Genomic DNA, 21,183 nt, shown 5'->3' with positions numbered 1-21,183 from the left:
TGTATGGTAAAAATTAATTTTGGACAAATCTAAGTTAAACTAGCATAATGGTATACTTGTACATGAGGCGATGGCACTATCATTATTACCGTTATAGCACAGACGAGAGATGTATACTCGCAACTGCCGAACAAGTATGAAGTTATTTAATATTGTAATCGATGTATGTAATTGATTAAATTATCAGATATTGTTTTATTTCTTTTTATGATTGAAATTAAAATAACTATTGAGTATAGGCCTGGAGAGGCGAATAAAACGAATGATGAATTAATGAAATTACACTCTTACATTTATTAAACAAAGATAAATATTACAGATTTTTATTGACGCTTGCAATTTCACGACTGTTGTGTGTGTGTCTGTGTAGATATCGATACGCTGTGATTTTATTCAAGTATGTCACGCTGGCATTGGATTTTTGGAATTTGTAGTGGTCTTGTCGAGAAGAAAATATAAAGTATAGTTGATAAAATGTAAGACAACGTCTTAATTACAAGTTAGATCGAAATTAATTTTGATCTCTGTGTTGTATAACTCGATGTTGTTGATGATTAGTATTTGAAGAAACCTCTAGTTATAGGTGAAATGTTAAATTGTTGATTACTTATGTTCATGTTCCGATAGATTATAAATTATTTCATATCGCAATAGTTTTTTGAGATATTGCAATAGTTCTTTTATCATGATTTTGCAGTGATCACAATTGTTATTCGTATAAAAAAAAAATGTCAAATACCTATATAGAAAAATGTTTTACTATACAACTTAAACATAGGACACAAATATAGTACAGAGTAGACTTTAAACAGTACAAGGGCATAGCTGTGGTAATAAGCTTTTGAATAGTTGAGAATGGAAAGTATACAACAGATCGAATGTACTACAAACGATTTCTCGTATTCATGGAATTTGTGATAAAGGCTGACAAGTAAAAAAATGTAACGGTAAAATATTATCTTTTAACTGTACCGATTAAAACATGAATGGAGTAAAAGGAAGTCCACATTAACGCACTATAGTAATACTTGGTCAAGAAAGGTTTGATTGTTAAATGTAGAATTGAAAACGTAGTGCAGAGGTCTAACCATTTTTGGCTGTAAAACAATGGGTATTGAATGAAATCAAAGACAAGTAAGTTTTAACGGACATAACTAATGTTTGGTTGTAGGAGAATACAAAATAAAGTTTACATAATAAAAACCGAGTTTTGTTAGTTTTAGCTATTATACGAAATTTACAACAGGTACGAGTATTAAGATTTTTCTTGAATAGTATAGATTGAACGTAGGTACCTACGTAGCAAAATAAACAAGTGTGTAAACCCGAGTAAAAATTTTGGACCTTTGCGGGACAGTAATGAGAAATAGAAACGTTAATTAATGACTACTAAGAATGAACAAGGAGAAACCGAAGACCGAATGTCATGATACTATTTTCAAGTAGAGATACATAATAGTAGTAGTAGTAGTAAAACTCTTTATTGTACAAAAATAAACATAAAACAAGAGAAAAACGCATCATTTGTACAAAGGCGAACTTAACACATTAACATTTAACTTAACACATTTTTCAGATCATGTAAATGCATCAATTGTAATAAGTTACGTTTGATTTAACTTCTCTGTAGGCCAGGAAATAAATGCCCAAAAAAAGGTATAGAGGGAAATGCAAGGAACACAATTTTTAACTTCGTAGCTTTGTTTGGACTAGTTAGGAGATGAACATATCAAAAGTCCCCGGCCATAACCCTGGTGCTGGAGGGGAGAGGGGGGTTTGAAGGTTCCATTTTTCGGTTTTTCGATTATATCTCGGAAAATATGCGTCTGAGTGACTTGGCCACTTATACAAAATGAAAAGAGATTTAATTTGTTACAAGTTCTATTCAGTCAAGTTTTTCGATATCTTGTATAGTTTTTGAGATATCCGCTCTTGAAGGTTTATTTAGGGCTCTCATTTTTATCTTGATTATCTACATCGGTGAAGCTGCTAGGCCGGGTTTGGGATCGTTTTCGTATAAAGGATGACTCACGTTAGACCGGGCCGTGTCCGGGCCGGAGCTTCCGGCGCTTCGTTTTCTATGGAAAGCATCACGTGGTCACCTGTCATGTCATAGAAAAGTAAGCGCCGGAAGCTCCGGCCCGGACACGGCCCGGTCTAACGTGAGTCATCCTTAAATCGGGGGTGCTGAATCCGTTTATGGTATCAACATTGACACCTTTCCGAAGTAAAAACATATATGGAGCATTAACAATAAGCTCCTTTTTAATATCTCCGTGATGACTTTTAGCCGTGCCGCGTCCCTTAGTCACTCAATACCTGCTAGGTCCTGATCCCTTGGACCGTGTTGACTCCATTCGTGACTTGGGTGTCATCCTCGATATGCAACTCAACTTCCACGAGCACATGAAAGCGTTGGCCATTAACTGCTATCAGAGGTTAGGCTTTGTCATTCGTAATGCGCGTGATTTCGATGACGTCAGGGCTATTAAGTAAGTGTACACTGCGTTAGTCCGGAGCAAACTTGAGGCCGCATCGGTCGTTTGGAACCCGCATGAGGACAAATACATCTTGCTTTTGGAAAAAATCCAGAAAGCTTTTCTGAGATTTTTGTACAAAAAGATTTACGGGTACTACCCATATATGTACCCATCAAAGTTCCTCCTTGGCGTTTTAGGGTTTAATTCCTTAGAAGTAAGACGCAACTACGGGCTCTTGACCTCTGCCTGTAATATTCTGCGAGGAAACTCGGACTGCCTTGAACTGGTTGCACAAGTTGTACGCGTGTTCGTCCCTTCTATGGCTAAGGCCCAATTTAATTTCCGACCGCGAAGTCGTCACTTATTAGCTGTGCCTAAAACACGCACTATGTCCCACGGCAAATCACCACTAGTCCGCGCTCTTCAATATATTAACGCGCTCCTCGCATCAGCACCGGAATGTGATGTATTTGCAAGTAGTTGGATGGATCTGTGTAAAGAGTGCATGAAGTTCTGTGAGAGGATGGATAAACGTGAATCTTCTGTTTTGTATTAGTTTTTTTTTTGCATTTATACCTACTGTTTGTCCTCTACTTAAGACCGTATAATGTACCTAGTCTGTATGATACTGTCTGTTTTAAATTTCACAGTGTATTAGTTCGCTGTAATGCTGTGTAATTTTTTTGCATCAATAAAAAAAATACATATATATACTTTAAACAAATCACTTTTTTTTAACTCCTCTTCACGCTTAAACCGCTGAACAGATTTAGTTGAAATTTGGTAAATAGATGTTTTATGTCCCGAGACAGGATATAAAATAGTTTTTATCTCAAAAATCATACTTTGAAGGGGTAAATTTGGTGTGTGGGGAATTCAGCTTCTCCGCCGAACTTGAACTTCTGAGGTTAATACTGTTTAGATTTAGGTTTGAAGTCATGTTTGGTATCATTTTCAACTAAATCAAACATGTAGACCATCCCAAATATTATTTATAGGTTCAGCGGTTATTGATTTCCCATACAAATTTCCACCCCACTTTTCACACCCTCAAAAGATGATATTGGTTATAAAATCTATCCTATGTACTGTCCCGGGACTCAAACCATCTCTACACCCAATTTCAACGAAATCGGTTCAGCGGTTTAAGCGTGAAGATACGTTTAAAAAAAATCATTTTTTTAAATTTTGTTTTTACTTAGGAATGGCGTCAATGTTGATAGCATAAATGAATTCAGCACCCCCGATTTATACGAAAACGTTACCAAACCCGGCATAGCAGCTTCTCTGTTGTAGATAATAAAGATAAAAATGAGAGCCCTAAATAGATCTTCAAGAGCGGATATCTCAAAAACTATACAAGATATCGAAAATCGTGACTTAATAAACCTTATAACAAATTAAATCACTTCATTTTGTATAAGTGGTTATGTCGCTCAGACGCATAGTTTCCGAGATATAAATCGAAAAAACGAAAAATGGAACCTTCAAACCCTACTCCCCCCCCCAGCACCAGGGTTACGGCCGGGGACTTTTGATATGTTCACCTCCTAACTAGTCCAAACAAAGCTACGAAGTAAAAAATTTTTGTTCCAAGCATTTCCCTCTAGCTTTTTTTGGGCATTCATTTCCTGGCCTATGATTGATTTATAATTTAGTGATACTAATTAGGTCCTATCGCGTGCGTAACTGTGAGCTGTGTGAGTACTGAGCAGGATCCGAATGTAACAGGATGTCGGGGCTTAATATTTTTATCTCCGTTTAGGCGACAATGTGTCAAACTGACCAATTAATTTAGTAAAACCACTAGGTTTTTTTTAAACAATTCTGCCAAAGCAAACATTTTGGTCAAGTGTGCTAGAATATAATAATACTGGCTAAGTGCGAGTCGGAATCGCCCACCGAGGGATCCGCACTTTTTAGTATTTGTTGTTTTAGTGGCAACAGAAATACATCATTTGTGAAAATTTCAACTGTCTAGCTATCACGGTTCATGAGATACAGCCTGGTGATAGACAGACGGACGGACAGACGGACAGCGGAGTCTTAGTAATAGGGTCCCGTTTTATATATATATTTATATTTATATTTCGGATATATATATATTTCGGAAACAGCTTTATCGATTTCGATGAAATTTGCTATATGGGAGTTTTCGGGGACGAAAAATCAATCTAGCTAGGTCTTATCTCTGGGAAAACGCGCATTTTTAAGTTTTTAGGTAAGTATATGTTTTCCGAGCAAAGCTCGGTCTCCCAGGTACTTGTGCATGCATTATATTAGTGCAAGGTAGGTACTATTATTTCGTCATGTAACGTCATTGCTTACTATTGCTTAGGTGTGCCTACGGCAATCATCAGGAACCTTTTAGTTTCAAAATGTTCGTCTGTCTTCAGTCCGCATATACCTACTTAAAACAAATAAAATCACGCTGACAAAGAGGTAAAATAATATTTTTTGAGAATGATTTTTCTTCGCTATTAGTAAAAAAGAATAGTTATTTGTTATACAAGGGTGCAAAGTTGTACTTTACCCGCGAGTGTGGAATCCAAACACGCGCAAGCGAAAGAATTCTATAGTTGAACCACGAGCGAAGCGAGTGGTTCTAAAATAGAATCCTGAGCGTAGCGAGTGTTTCAACACACGAGAAGTAAAATACATTTGCACCCGTGTGTAACACAAAACTTTTCACCTCACTATAGCGAGGAAAGTGCAACATCCACTAGACATTAGATCATCTTTATCACTGGAATCACTCATTTTTTACGATATTATTACAAAAACTTTGGAAATTCTGTATTTTTACGTGAGAAGTTATTAAGTAAAAATTTTGTTGACAATGTTGACATTTCTGACGTATGAAATGTCAATGATGCGTTTTGAAATTGCATCGACTCAACTTGTGCGTTCAGAATTATATTTAACATCATTATTAAAAACAAACGTTTCTTATGGAACTTTAAGGTTTATGACATAAAATCATTAAATAAAGCTAAATTTGGTATTTTTTATTAGATTCTCAAACCATTTATTTAATGATAATTAATATCGAACGAACCATTATTATGAGCGTTTTACGTTTTGTTATCTGTCAAGCTACTTAAACACGCTCCACCCAAGGTCAAATTACTTTCCCCACTAGTGGATAAAATGCGTTTTTCCCCGCTTGTTTTAAAGGATAAAAGACAACTTTCCGAGCTAGTGAGGGGAAAAATAAATTTCAACGGCCATTTATGATAAAGTGCCTTCCTATTTAAATACATTTTCGATTTTTATCGCTCCGAAAATCTAAAATTGGCAAAAAATCAATCACCGTTGAAACATAAAACCCGACAGATAGCCCATCGTAAATTAAAAAAAGAAGAGTATTTTTTTGGATCGGGGGTAAAAAATTAAGTATACATCAGGGACTTACCGCTCTTGGGTCTTTTCGGTGGACGTTGCGGAGCTCTGGTCCCGGCGGCGGTCGTGCACTAAGCCCATGAACTTGCCAAGCCACGGATTCTTCGCCCCATGTCCCATTCCTGACTGCCACATCGTCATCTTGGCAATCGGTATTCATGAACTGGTTCACTAGCTCATTAAACTTCCTCTCATATTCCTTTCTTCGGTAACTAAATAAATAATACTGCACTACATAATCCAATTAGAATTACAGTTATAAATGTATAACGGATAATTCTAAGTGTCTTCAGACATTGTGTCGATGAAGTTGTATTCAATATGACAGTGTCCGTTTATTTAGTTTGCTGACCAATACGTAATAAGAATTGTATTTATGTATTGATAAAAACTTCTTAGTTGTTTATACTGTTTCTATATCCAATTATATTACAGTGGACCTTTGCAGGGCTTAGCCGTGGTCCAGCCAAATATCTGCTTCGTGTATGAGGAGGCTTAATTGTCCAACGTTTATAGCGTATAAACGACGTCTCGAATTAATCTTACAATTATTTTTCCTGATGATAATAACACAGCGAAAGATCATTGATAACAAATAAGTGTTCAAGATATTTAATATAGCAAAGTCTAACGCAGAATATTACCCACACAAGTTCACTTAAAAAAACACTGCGTTTTATTTTTAACTGATAAGTATTTTACAATTAGTAAAGTAAGAGTTATTTATTCTTAATATATTTTGTATTTTATTAAAATTTGTTTCAAATAATGGGTCTATTCAATAGGTATTCCGTATTACGTTTGTTCTGTCACTTGGATTCTTTATGCCGCCAATAAGAAGTACAACTTCTTATGAAATAAAATAATTATTACTATAACAAGATCCCAATTGAAAAATGTTCACTTTTTACACTTTCACTTGAATTTTATGTTGCTGTCCAATATTTTAAATATAAGTGCTAGCGATCTAGCAATATTTTTCTGAAGTATTCTTTGTGTTCTGAAACAAAAGATACATTTTTAATTAATAAAAGAGATTAATAAGATACCTATATCTATTAAAATAAGGTTGTCATTTAATCGATCTGCAAAATATTCCTATTTTGATGAACAAAAATAAATATTTGGTAAGCAACTTAATGGTTAGCAAGTATTTCTAAACCAGTTCGTAATTAATGTCATACTGAGCTGATTTGGTTGGTAAAATAAATATTTGATCGACTGTAAGCGATCCACTATTAATCAAATTTTGTCAAACAATCAGCGCAATTTCGCAATTGCTCTCTACGGGTAGGACAGACAAGACCACGTGGATAGTGGGGTGCTCTGATTGGTTTTAAATGTTCTTGACATTTTAGTAACTTTGAGATTTTGGTGACCTTGAGGATAGTGGTGCGGTATCGTATCACATGGGCTGATTTCGCTCTGCCTGCAACTCTGCCGATTTTTTAAATCAAACGTTAGCCACCATATTATATCAGATTACCATTTCTTTAATTATGCATACGTGTCAATTAAACCGCTTAGATACATGTTTTTTTAACAACCAATTTCTTAATATTTTTGACTAAATAATAATTTTGCAGCTCAACTATTTATTAAGCGGATAAATTATAACAGAAGCTTTTGACTTCTGCAGATGTTGACCGTTTGTAAATTATTTGCTGAACAAGAGTTGAAGCTCGATTTTTATTTTTTGCCAGAAAAGTATTTTATGCAATCGTGATATAATAGAGAGCTTTTCAGTCGAGTACCGCGTTTAAGCAACGAAGCTTGCAGAGTGAAATGTTATCGAGGTTTTTAATGTCAGTTTTGCTCCTACTGTGTAAGCCCCTAAGTGGCATTTTATACACAGAATGTATTAGAAATGGTCTATTTCCGAGAACTATTCTAGAGAGCAGAAAAATAGAAAAGGTGATTTTGAAAATGTGTGTGAACTTATTGTACCAAGGGGTCTGGCCGCAATCCTATAGTGAAACCGCCCCAGGCTGAAGTGAATACCTTTCTTGTTTATAAGATATCGTTTTACCAAATTCCAAACCTAGAATCCCCTTGGTTTGGCAAAAAAAAAGTTTTTTGTATTTTTTTTGTAGCTAAACTATAGTTGGTCAAACCAAATTGTCAGTAAATAAATACAAAAAAAACTAAACTCATCCTTATTAAAATTAAAAACTAAACTTAAAAATAAACTATAAATAAAAAATTTGCCCCAAATCAGTACCGTCTATTGGCAGCGTGCCCAGAAGGCTGGCAGCATTGCCACGTTGTATGGCAATGCTGATCCGCTGTGCTAGATATGAACCAGCCCTCTGGTCACGCGTCAACTCTACTAACCTGCGGCTACATTCCTTAAAAACTCTATGGGCACTTTCCCCCCAAGGCCCCATAGTTTCAACCCCAAACGGCTCAAATATGCAACCACTATTTATGGTTACATACTTGCGCCGCTTGAGGAGCTCGGCCGAATTGGCAGCCGAACCAGCTTTCACTGCGGTGCCATGGAGATGGGATAGCGCTAAGGTATCGGCACAGGTTGCGTCCCAAACCAACGGCCGTCCCATCTTCCATGGCACGAGGGTCATGCCGTCGGGCCTTTTACCGTCATCGCGGGCGAGGCCGGTCGGTTCCAAAACCGCCGGTGCTCCCGCACTGGCTAAGGCCCGACGGATGATATCATTAAGGCCAGCATGGCGGGGGGCACGCCCAGCACTTCTGCCGCAGGATAGTCCATGGTGGCCCAACCGGTCGACTGGGTCACCACAGCGACAACGATGTGGGGCAACACAATTCACTCCCAGGCGGAGAGCGACGGAAAGGCGGAAGGTGGAGTTGTCAAAAAGTGTTCCAGTTGATACGGAAGGCAGAGCTTGGAGCCACTGCCCGGATTCCCACTCGAAAGCGGCAAGCAGACGAGCGCGCTCTTGAAGGCTGGTTGCCGTTTGATACAGGTTATGCCGTACCAGCCTACAAAGCGGCTCGTCCCAAAGGCGCTGCGAATTGGGATTTTCGGGCAGGTCAGTGTTTGGGCAAGAACCGCTCCATGCATTTCTGGCCTCTGAATTAAAAGGTATGTCTAAATGGTCGACTGGGGACTTTAGAATTTTAGATACTAGTTCCTGCGAACTATGTGTTGAGGACAGAAATGCAGGGAGCGAAACGATGGATACTTTTCTGATACCCAGGCCACCATGCCTTATCGGCAGAGAAGCCTGGGTCCATGAGCGGTCGTCCAAGTTTATGTTGATTACTGAAATTAAAAGATTTTGAATAATTATGTCGATTCTTTCTAAAAGAGCGGGAAATTCCCAAAAATGGCTGCACCTTAGAACGTAAGTGAATTTTGGTACGAAAAGGCAGTAACGGATAACGGTGTACGCTACATGTGCATTTATTTTAGACATGCGATCGGAAACTTCGTTAAGGTTTTTAATTTTGTTCTCTAAAAAATCTGAAAATGATTCGTCCAACACAGGTGCCCCTAAGAGGTGAAGTGAGTTTTTCTCTGTTATTTGAATAGTAGGAGCGAGACGACGGAATTGTGATATAACGAAATCTTTGTCAGTACATGTATCGGAAAAGAAAAGTTCGCATTTAGAAGAGTTCAGTTTTAGTCCGATACCGCGGAATTCTTCAATTAAAACGCGAAGATCCTCTAGAACTTCGCTTACACCACCTCCTAGGGTGCCGTCGTCTAAATACCACAAATTAAATTTAGATTTTAATTTTACAATTATTGGGTGAATTGCTAAACTGAAAAGCGCTGGGCCAAGCGGGTCGCCCTCATCCTTTTCTTTTAGGTGCTAGTACCTACTAGTGTAAAATAAAGAATCCTAATTAGTTTATGTAGCTTCAGATACCATAGTAAAAAAATGATTTCTTGTTTTTGCTCTATTTGTTTTATATACTAGAGCTATATAAACTAATTACAGATATAAATAAATCAACAAATAATGTAATTTTTATTACACGTTTCCTTTGTTATATTGTGATTTCAACTAGACTGTCATTGATATAATACCTATTGTAATATAATTTATATAAGTAGTATATGGACAGGTTTTATAATGACATTTGTTATATTATATTTTTGTCTGTATAACGTAATACTTCATACAATTTTATCAAGTATAAATACATATATTGTATAATTTTTTTTGTCATATTTAATTTAGTAATAACATAAAGTTTTACATACTTTTTCATAACTAGTACGCATGCGTACTTCTTTTGCGCTAGCAAACTGCAAACAAACTTTTGGTTAGAACTGCGGCCTCCCTAGAATGAAATAGCTATATTTCATTCTAGAGAGGCCGCAGTTCTAACGTAACCTAAACCACTTTTTTACTAGGTATTTTATTCTACGAAGGGTCAAAGTTCTAACCTAACCTAACACTCCTTTTGTTAGGAAGTTATTCGTTTGTGCCAAAGATAGATATAACTCCGTAATAGATGGATACAGTCTAAGGAAAAAACGTGCCTCGAAAATCACGAAAATTTGATTCTCGATCAGATGGCGCCACTAGCTTTGGCCTACTCTCGTATAGAGGGCGTTGACGGTTTCGTTTGTTATTTATAATTTTAACGCATATCAGTTAAAGAACATGGGTCAAAATCATATAATAGTTATTTTACCCGCGAGTGTGGAATTGAAACACGAGCAAGCGAAAGGATCCTATACTTGAACCACGAGCGAAGCGAGTGGTTCTAAAATAGAATCCTGAGCGTAGCGAGTGTTTTAACACACGAGAAGTAAAATACATTTGCGACCGTGTGTAACACAAAACTTTTCACCTCACTATAGCGAGGAAAGTGCAACATCCACTAGACATTAGATCATCTTTATCACTGGAATCACTCATTTTTTACGATATTATAACAAAAACTCTGGAAATTCTGTACAAAAGTACACGTACAAGTAGTACAAGTAACATTACAATTATAGTATTATTAGTAGTAGTAGTAAGTGTACAAGTAGTAGTAGTGTAGTGTAGTGTAAGTCTCACGTAAAAACGTGAGAAGTTTTTAAGTAAAAATTTTGTTGACAATGTTGACATTTCTGACGTATAAATGTCAATGATGCGTTTTGAAATAGTTTTGAAATTGCATCGACTTAAATTGTGCGTTCAGAATCATATTTAACATAATTATTAAAAAACAAACGTTTATTATGGAATTTTAAGGTTTATGACTTAAAATAATTAAATAAAGCTAAATCTGGTATTTTTTATTAGATTCTCAAACCATTTATTTAATGATAATTAATATCGAACGAACCATTATTATGCGCGTTTTACGTTTTGTTATCTGTCAAGCTACTTAAACACGTTCCATCCAAGGTCAATTTACTTTCCCCACTAGTGGATAAAATGCGTTTTTCCCCGCTTGTTTTAAAGGATAAAAGACGGCTTTCTGAGCTAGTGAAGGGAAAAAATAATAAATGCAAATAAAAAAATCATTTATCCATATTTTTTATAAATCTTCATTTATAGTTTTAAAAATGTTTGTAATTGACCTGTAAAACAATGATTTTACCAATAAATAAATCAATCAATCAATGTCGATAGATGGCAGTGAATTTACAGTGGTTACAAAATTTACTATGACAGTACCGCTCTATCTTATTATATCCTCTTTGGTTTGTGCGGACTCGCAGTTCCAACCTAACCTAACCCATTTATTTCATGCACCTATTATGCCATACAAATAATTATGTGATGTCACTTGTTATGACAAATATGCTTTAGAGTATGTAATAGTTATGGCAATGTTTAGACGAAGTGTAAATATACCTTATGACAATTATACCAATAATAACATTATTTATACCGTTAATTAGGTAATACGGTAGTATGCCGTTTATTACGGTATTCAAAGTAACGATATACTAAACTATAATATATGAAAAGTAATTATAACAAATGTAATGCACCCCAAAGTTTCATTACAATCCAACACGTAGTTTTAAAATGAGAACGAAACTCCGTTTGTATGGAAAGGTGAAATTCGGCCGAGCTTGCCGGGGACTCTTAAAAAGCCCTTTCATATGATATCAATACCACAAACGATAGGTTTCTAAACAATTTTCATTTCGCATACAAAACAATACAGACCCTTTTGATATTTTAAATCATTATGGTTTTTTAGGGTTCCGTACCCAAAGGGTAAAAACGGGACCTTATTACTAAGACTCCGCTGTCCGTCTGTCTGTCACCTTGTTGAAATTTTCAGAGAGGATGTATGTCTGTTGCCGCTATAACAACAAATACTAAAAAGCACGGAACCCTCGTTGCGCGAGTCCGACTCGCACTTGACCGGTTTTTTAAACTCTAGTAATTTTAAAATGAATAAAAAGTACTAGCTAGGGGTAAAAAATAAGAGCAAAGCTCGGAATGGTTTTAACATGCGCCTTTAAAAAATGTAGTGTCTCATCTCATCGAGCCCAAACTTCACCATTCCCTTACTAACGATCAGTCCAGTTTAACAAAAGCAGTTGCCAAAGAAAAGTTAGCAACTTGGCAAGCACAATCACATAGTACCATCGAGTTCGTTAGTTATTGGGCAGTTAGTGGGCAGTAAGGACGATATAATGGCAAAAATTATGAAATATACTTTTTCCAAAAAAAGTAGGTACCTAGTTAAAAATAGGTTAATAAAAAAGTTTATTAAACTAGTGTTAACTAGAAAAACAAGTTTTAACTAGCATAGCGTTTTAACTAAATAGTTAATGTTTTACGGTAAGATAAATATAAATAGTTCTATGTTAGGCATCAACTAATTTATTTAATTATCGCTATTTCATATTTTTGCCCCATTAGATACCCATTATTTTCTTGTTTTCATATTTTGATACTTACTAGAATGGGTACCTATTCTAGTAAGTATTAAAATATGAAAACAATAATAAAATACAACACCAACAAAAATGATAGGGGCAATAAAAATATTTCTGGTTTTTTAATGTTGTAGGCGTTGTAGCTATTGATTTACTCGTAAGTATGTAGGGTAGGGTAGGAAACAGTGGCTCGGAAAAAAATACCCGGGTATAGTGGCTCACTCAACCTAATTCCAACATGATAATTGGCGATATTGGAGCGACTAAGCCACTGTTTGAACTGAGCCACTGTTTCCTACCCTACCCTACTTGTAAAAATTTTAAAATTATTACATGAAATCGTTTAGTAATTCATCTATGTATACCTATAAAACATAGGTACATATGTATGAAAAAAATGTTAATGTATATTTTATTGATAAGGTTGACAATCAATGTGATTCAATAATAAGTTTGCCTAACTGACGTTTGTAAACGTTTTAAAATACATTCGGATATAATTCGCCGTTTACACAATCAAGGTAGCGTACTGCATCGCGTGAGCCACGCGAGGGTGCACGGCCGGCGCGGCGGCGCTTTCCTCATAACAACTGGCGCGTTCCGCTGCAGGCGGCCGCCGCCGCCGCCGCTCCGCGCCGGGCTCTTCTCTGTCCGCTATTCCTTCTATATATAATATAAACTGACACGAAGGCGTTACACTCTCCTCACTGCCTATATGAACTTTTTAATATTTACTGGCACAGCATGGCTACGTGGCTAAACTTCTTAGCGAGGCCTACAAAAACGTCCATTGTACATTTGAACACATAATATTTTTACTCTTTTAGGATAATCTTCGAAAAATATTCGACGACCTGTCTGGCCCTGTGAGTCCCTGCCTAGGAAACCATTTATTTGTATGATGAGCACGAATATTTGTTTTCTATCTATTTAAGTATTTATTTATTTATTCACAACGTATCAGCATTGCGATACAGCGGGGAAATGCCGCCAGCATCCTTGGTACAATGCCTCAAGGGCCTATTTTAGATTTAAGCTAGTTATTAATTTCGTTTACGTAGTACCACTGTATATATCTTGTATCCTTACATTAAATTATAAATAGTATTTACAGATATTTATATATTATATTATGTCTTATATAAGTATTTCTTTGTCTAAGTACCCACAGCATAAGCCTACATCTTTGATTTAGTTGAAAATGGTACCAACCTCGATTAGAACCTAAAATCAAACGTAACCCACACCGAAGCTAAACCTCCCCAAACTGCATCAAAAATCTGGGTGGCTCCAATTCTGAAATACATCTTAGAAACTTACTTACTACTTACTTACTGCTGTGGCGCGACGACCCGAAGTGGATCTTCGCGTCGGCTGGACAGAAACGGCTTTGGACAGAGTAGCATGGCGGTCTTTGGTGTCGGACATCTTAGAAACACAAAGATTAATTCTGCCAAACGAAATCTTTGGTTCAGAGAAAGCCGTATCCCTTTTTATGTAATGTAGATACATAACTATGTGCACTTGCAAATACAGTGTAGTTTCTGTGTAAATTTTCCTTTTTTTAAAAGGGGTAAAAATTCAATATAAAAATTACAATTTAGCGTTAGCCCCCTTTTAAATTGTGGTAAAGGCGCTATTTACAGTTCAGGAAATTAAAAAATCTGTTTGTATTTAACAGGAAGCGAGCTAGCAAATAGCAGACGATATTAATTCCTGTCCGTATGTGCTTGCAACTTACATAAACAAACAAACACTAAAATTAAGACTTAAGACGAAAGTAGACAACCGCGCGATATCGCCTTTCCATACAAACGTAGTCCTCATTTTCCTCTCTGGATATTAACATTCTTTAATATATTACGACAGAATTTGATGTACATATCAACCACAGGTATTATGCTCCTTTGTTGATTTCTTTAGAATTTTTAATTATTATAAGAAAGGTCAAAGTTATCTTGCCATTATTCCATACAAACGTAGTCCTCATTTTCCTCTCTGGATATTAACATTCTTTAATATATTACGACAGAATTTGATGTACATATCAACCACAGGTATTATGCTCCTTCGTTGATTTCTTTAGAATTTTTAATTATTATAAGAGAGGTCAAAGTTATCTTCATACCAAAGCCAGGTAAAAGCGACTACTCAGATCCTAAATCCTTTAGGCCCATCAGCCTGACCTCCTTCATGCTGAAAACCTTGGAGAGGTTGTGTGACAGGTATCTGAGGGAGAGGGTGCTGAGTAATGTGCCCCTACATCCCAACCAACATGCCTATAGCCCTGGCAAATCGACAGAGTCGGCACTTCATGCAGTGGTAAGCAAAATCGAGGTGGGGATTAAAAGCAGGTCCATGTGCTTAGGAACCTTCATTGATATAGAGGGAGCTTTCGACAGGACCAGGTTCAGCAGCATAACAGCAGCACTGGTAAGGCACGGAGCGAATGCAGTTATGACCAAATGGATAAACAACATGTTGAGCCAGAGAGTCATCAAACTCGGGACAGGTGCCTAGTGTTGAACGACCTGATCACTACACTAAACAACAATCACTACTACACAATCGGCTATGCCGACGACATAGTGATACTAACGAGCGGCAACCATTCAGGTACGGTATGCGAGGTTACCCGCTCTGCACTAGCCATCGTGGAGCGCTGGTGCAATAACAACGAACTCACAGTCAATCCACGCAAGACGGAGCTGGTTATGTTCACCAACAAACGCAATTTGGGAAACTACCGCCTTCCCAAACTGTTCAATACAGAACTCCAACTATCTGCAGAGGTAAAGTATTTAGGGGTAATACTCGACAGCAAATTAAATCGGAGTAATCACTTAAACGGCAAAATTGACAAAGCTACAATCGCATTCTGGCAATGTCGTAGAATGGTGGGTAAAACCTGGGGACTAACTCCCAGGATAACTCTATGGCTTTACCAGGCAATCATACGACCAATAATAAGCTACGGCGCGATAGTATGGTGGCCACGAACCAAACTATACACAGTGGAAGCTAGACTACAACGACTCCAGAGGCTGGCCTGTATGGCGGCCACGGGCTGCATGAGGACAACACCAACTGCGGCCCTGGAAGCCCTACTGGGCCTGCCGCCGCTGCACCTCTTCATACAACAGGAAGCGTTAGCTGCGGCGGTACGTCTCAAAAAATCTAATCTCTGGAGACCGCCCAGGGTGCCACACACCGAGATCCTCCACGAGGCCATAGGTAAGGAACCGCTAATTGAGGCGGTGACTGACAGGATACCCAGGCAATTCGTCTTCGACATAAAGTACAAAATACAATTATACGAAGAACCCCGTGAAGGACTCAACCCAAGGGAGCTGAGAATCTTCACGGATGGATCAAAGACAAGGTCAGGCACTGGCGCTGGGGCATTCTCAGAGGACCTAAACATACACATCTCGACACCACTTGGTACACATAACACAGTCTTCCAGGCAGAATGTATGGGCATCATAGTGGCAGCACACGCAATCGTCTCAAGGAAAGTACTGGACTACCCCATCCGCATACTCTCCGATAGTCGGTCGGTACTACAAGCCCTGCAAAGTTATACTTTGACCTCAGGGCTAATCTACGAATGCCACAAAGCTCTGTCAGAGGTATGTACCATAAGCATAAATTTTAGGTCTGTGGTACCACCCACAGAACTAGGATGACAAAGAACAACTTTCAGGCTTTAAAAGTGCGACTAAAAATGAAATGCAAGTGTGTGCGTAAATTGTCTATGTGAGATCAAAACTAGTGATGTCAAGTTGTAACATCTATATATATGTATCTATATATCTATCGGTGTTTGACTGCTTTATCGACTACTCTTTCAATGTTTCTTATTAAAATAAAATAAATGAATTGAATCCTAAACGAAGCGAAGAATTCTATAATAGAATCCCAAGAGTAACGAGGGATTCTAAAGTAGAATCCTGAGCGTAGTGAGGGATTCAAGTGTGTTACGCCCAAGATGGAAATGATTTTGCTACCATGTGATACATACTGCTTTTCACATCACCTATGAGGTAATCATGACGTTTAAAAATATTATTTAAGCTAAAATAATAATGTGCAAATTTTTTTTTAAATAGTGTCCTAGAACAGAAAAGTGTTACTTTGATGAAAACCCCTTTTTCACATCACCAATTCGAAAAAGGGGTTTTTCTTTCCTGCTAGGAGGGATCAAAGTGGCACTTTTCTTCCCTGCTTCCTAGCAGGGATCAAAGTAACACTTTTATGTTCTAGGACACTATTTTTAAATTTTTTGTACATTATTTTTTTAGCTTAAATAATATTTTTAAAAATCATAATTACCTCATAGGTGATGTGAAAAGCAGTATGTGTCACATGATAGCAAAATTATTTCCATCTTGGACGTAATACACTTGAATCCCTCACTATGCTCAGGATTCTACTTTAGAATCCCTCGTTACTCTTGGGATTCTATTATAGAATCCTTCGCTTCGTTCAGGATTCAATTTACGCCCTCGCCGTAAATGTCATTTTGCTCCCTTGTGACACAATCTACTATTTCGAATTGGTGATGTGAAAAGATATATTATGTAACTCCGTATAAGATAAGTAGTCTAATGAAAAAAAAAGCAAGCAAGCGTTGATAATAGCCGTAATATACTACCGCACCGCACCGTTACAGCTTTAAAGCAGGTTTCTCGTCGTATGCGTGTGTTGGGTGCAAGTCCGTTAACACAAACACATGCTAACAGTAGGCGCAAAGAGTTGACTTACCACAGAAAATATTCATTTCGCCACAGAATAAGGAAACTTCCTACAAAACCGAAGATTGACAGCGGTTCAGGGTCGAATCACGATGTCCCTTTCTAATATATGGCACTATCCCTTTCGGCTATTTAGGGCTGTCAAAATTCAGATCATTATCTTATCTGTGACCACTGTGTCCACGACCGTGCACGCAAAGGGACGTCAAGTTGTGCCAACCCTAATAATTGCTCGGAGCAATGCTGAGCCGAACAGAGCCGAGTTTTCCCGAAGCTAGGAGTTTCGCACCCCTGATTTCGCGCCTTTTTCTACTGACAAGTTGGATTGGGTGTGTATACGCTGTGTGCAAATATACGCTGTCTTGTGTTTCCTTGTGTTGGCGGCAAAGTCGTGGAAAAGTGGCTAAAATGTAAGTAAGTACCTACTGTGAAGTTTAAATTTACCGCTAAACATGTGCACCTTCAAAAAAGGTGTTATAACAATCGTTATTATTTTAACTCGGTTATAAAGGCTAATATCTTAATGATGTGAAAAAATAGTTAAATATATATTGTACCTATTATACCGACAAGTTATCGATACAGTCATATGAACATTTTGTCAAGCCCTAGCGTATAGTAACAGTTTAAGTTTTTAAACAAAATATTCCAAATTATTGACTAATATGATAAAATATTAGCACACAACTGAAGAAAAACTTATAATTAATTGTATAAACCGGCTTTTTACACTTTTTATGCTGTTAACTTGAGAAAATATCGTTAAGAAAACTTCGCTCGGAATATCATAATTACCTGTGAAATGAATGTTTGTCTGGGTTATTTCGCCCTGTGATACTACAATCCGGCACACTACACGACACCATCTTCACTATATTACTTTATTGTACGTTTTCTTCCTGATTTCTTCTTATTTTCAAGATTAGAAAATACGGTAATGCGCTCCCGGTCGAGTTGCGCCGCCTGTCACTCAAAAATGGTTACGTTTTCTCATTTGTAGTCTGACTCTTTCGCACTCATGGGATGTTCATATACGTGATGGCTTCCCTTTCCCACACTTCAGCTGTCTTTATGCGTAAGCATAAATTTTAGGTCTGTGGTACCACCAATAGCGTAACTGCAGTGGATTAAAGATCACAGCAACTCGCGAGGTAACGATGCAGCCGACATATTAGCAAGAGGAGGCTCGGAACTGAAGGTGGCAGGACCGGAGCCAATCCTACCTCTGCCATATGCCTGGCTCCGGAACATGCTGCGACACAATACCAAGGTAAAACACCAACACTACTGGACTAACCTAGGTACTTGCAGACAGGCGAAGGAAGCCCTCCCGACGATCAACCCAGGTCTATCACGGAGGCTGCGACTGCTGAAGAGGCCACAGCTCCGGCTATTAACTGGAGCTATAACTGGCCACGCCCCACTAAACAAGCACTTACTAACCATGCGTGTTACAGATAGCCCCCTTTGCAGGGCATGCATGGAGGCAGAAGAGACAGCCGCCCACGTCATCCTCGAATGTCCAGGGGTGGCAGAATACCGGGCACAATACCTCGGCTCGCCGGGGTCTCGCCCAGAAGTCGTCGGCAACATCAAGGGTCTGCTAGGCTTCCTGGAAGAGTTGGGTTGGCAAGAAAAGTGCCGTCAACCCATCACGCAAAATAGGCGCATTATATGACGTCGAGTTGCGGAAACCAAGCCCGCGAAATCCTATAACCTATATACGGCTGCACCGATTTTAGTGATTGATATATCAATCAGTTTGTATTGACACCTGTAATCGAATAAAAATATACCATGTAAGAAATTAAAGATAGCGGCCGAAAAAAATAAAAGATTAAATTTAATTTTTTTCCTTCTTATGAAAATAACAACTAAATATTCTATAATATGGTCACATATTCATTCATTTAAATGAAACCTAATAATATTATTATCTACAAAAAAAAATGCTTGACAATCCGTCAAGTCGTTTTTGGCCTGCTCGCGCCAAAACTGACAACTTTAATGATATTTCTTTAATTTCAAATGTAGTGTTTTACCTTGCATGCCTGGATTACTTCTCTGTAACTCCTCCCTTCTTTGGTTTCTAGCGTAAGAATCCAATTGATCGAACCTTTTAAAATTGCATTCCCTGGCTCCAATTAAATTACTATTTTCTTGATCTGCGCCTGAAAATCACAGGATAACGTTACGGAGATGCTTAAAGCTCTCGCGAACTTTCCTGTCGCGTGCGAAGTCTGAAACCTCTGCCCCGCTTGCTGTTTCATAATTCCTGAAACTTACCTTGCTGTTTTTCTAATCATTTCATGTTTTTATAATAATTTCAAAGCTAATCGACCTAAAATTCACTATAAATTTTTCCTTGACATATTTGTTTCTTTGTTTCGACATAATCCGTCAAACTATTAAATTACTCTAAATTCCTTAGCATGAAGTTTAGGTCGTATAGTTTTCAAGTAGTTTGTTCTAAATTTTACCTAAAAATTGCTACTGGTGAACAAATATTTTCAAATATTTTCAAAATTAATAACGAAGTAAAGAAGAATTCTAGAAAATGTTATTGCTAGCTATATAAGCGGCCCAGCGGACATCTGAATTCAGTTTGCTTCTAGTTCCCAACAAAGGAACATCAGTTGTAAGGGTCCGTGCGGGGCCAAGCCAGGCCCCGCACCATCAAGAAACCCTCGATCGTGCCCCTTAAAAGGTTACCTGTGTTCCTGGCGAAGTCTGGCGCTCTCTGCACGCACCCAAGTCCGGTGGTGCTTTGCGGTTGCTCTAGCGGAGCGCCTCGTCTCCTAGGCGCGCGCTATCGGCGCGCCTCGCCTCAACAGGCGCGTGCTGTCACCGCGCCTCGCCCGCTATCGGCGCGCCTCGCCTCAACAGGCGCGTGTTGTCACTGCGCCTCGCCTCTTTGAAGAGCGTGCTTATCAGCGCGCCTTACCCAGCGCGCCTTACCGTGCGCGCGCTATCAGCGCGCCTTACCCAGCGAGCCTTACCGTGCGCGTGCTACCAGCGCGCCTTACTGTGCGCGTGCTGCCAGCACGCCTCACCTTTGCGCGTGCTATCTGCGCGCCTTACCTTTGCGCGTGCTATCTGCGTGCCTTACTCTTGCGCGTGCTATCTGCGCGCCTTACTGTGCGCGTGCTACCAGCGCGCCTCACCTTGCGCGTGCTATCTGCGCGCCTTACCTTTGCGCGTGCTATCTGCGCGCCTTACTGTGCGCGTGCTACCAGCGCGCCTCACCTTGCGCGTGCTATCAGCGCGCCTATCCGTGTACGTGCTCCTGCCTTGCACGTGCTATTAGCGCGACTATAAACTTTATTTTATTCTTTTTGTAATTTAAACCATCTGTAGCGTGTCATATTTAGACCATAGCCGTTAAATAAAGAACCTACCCCTGTTATATCTATCTTTTCCTTTCTACCTCCTCACTCCTAGCTCCGTTACTCACTCCTCCAATATACGTGGAGGAGGGAGTAACGTGACACAAAGGTAAAAAAACAACAGAAAATATATTTACTTTATCTAATGAGCTGTAAATAAACAAAAAAATTATTTCCGCTTAATAAATTAAAGATGGCGGCCAAATATTAAGAAAATTGTGAAATTTACATAGACCTAGCATTACATAGACCAGCTATACGCGTGCGCCCGTAAGGGATAGACATAGATGACGTCATAAACGTGGGGATACCATATTAGTAAAAAT

The 21,183-nt window shown here is 38.4% G+C and overlaps 1 protein-coding gene across 1 annotated transcript in view; it reads right to left on the bottom strand.

Annotated features, from left to right (window-relative positions):
* The window catches only part of LOC134754261 (potassium voltage-gated channel protein Shaker), a 403,882-nt gene extending 397,835 nt beyond the window's left edge, over positions 1 to 6,047 (bottom strand). Inside the window, exon 1 of the mRNA XM_063690472.1 lies at positions 5,896 to 6,047. Coding sequence (XP_063546542.1) covers positions 5,896 to 6,023 — 128 coding nt within the window. The 5' untranslated portion in view covers positions 6,024 to 6,047. The remainder of the gene's footprint in view (positions 1 to 5,895) is intronic.
* Between the last annotated feature and the right edge of the window lie 15,136 nt (positions 6,048 to 21,183).

This window comes from Cydia strobilella, chromosome Z (genome assembly GCF_947568885.1).
Source record: "Cydia strobilella chromosome Z, ilCydStro3.1, whole genome shotgun sequence".
Taxonomy (NCBI): Eukaryota; Metazoa; Arthropoda; class Insecta; order Lepidoptera; family Tortricidae; genus Cydia; species Cydia strobilella.
The sequence above is the reverse complement of the archived record's forward strand: the minus strand, read 5'-3'. Positions and strand labels throughout refer to the sequence as shown.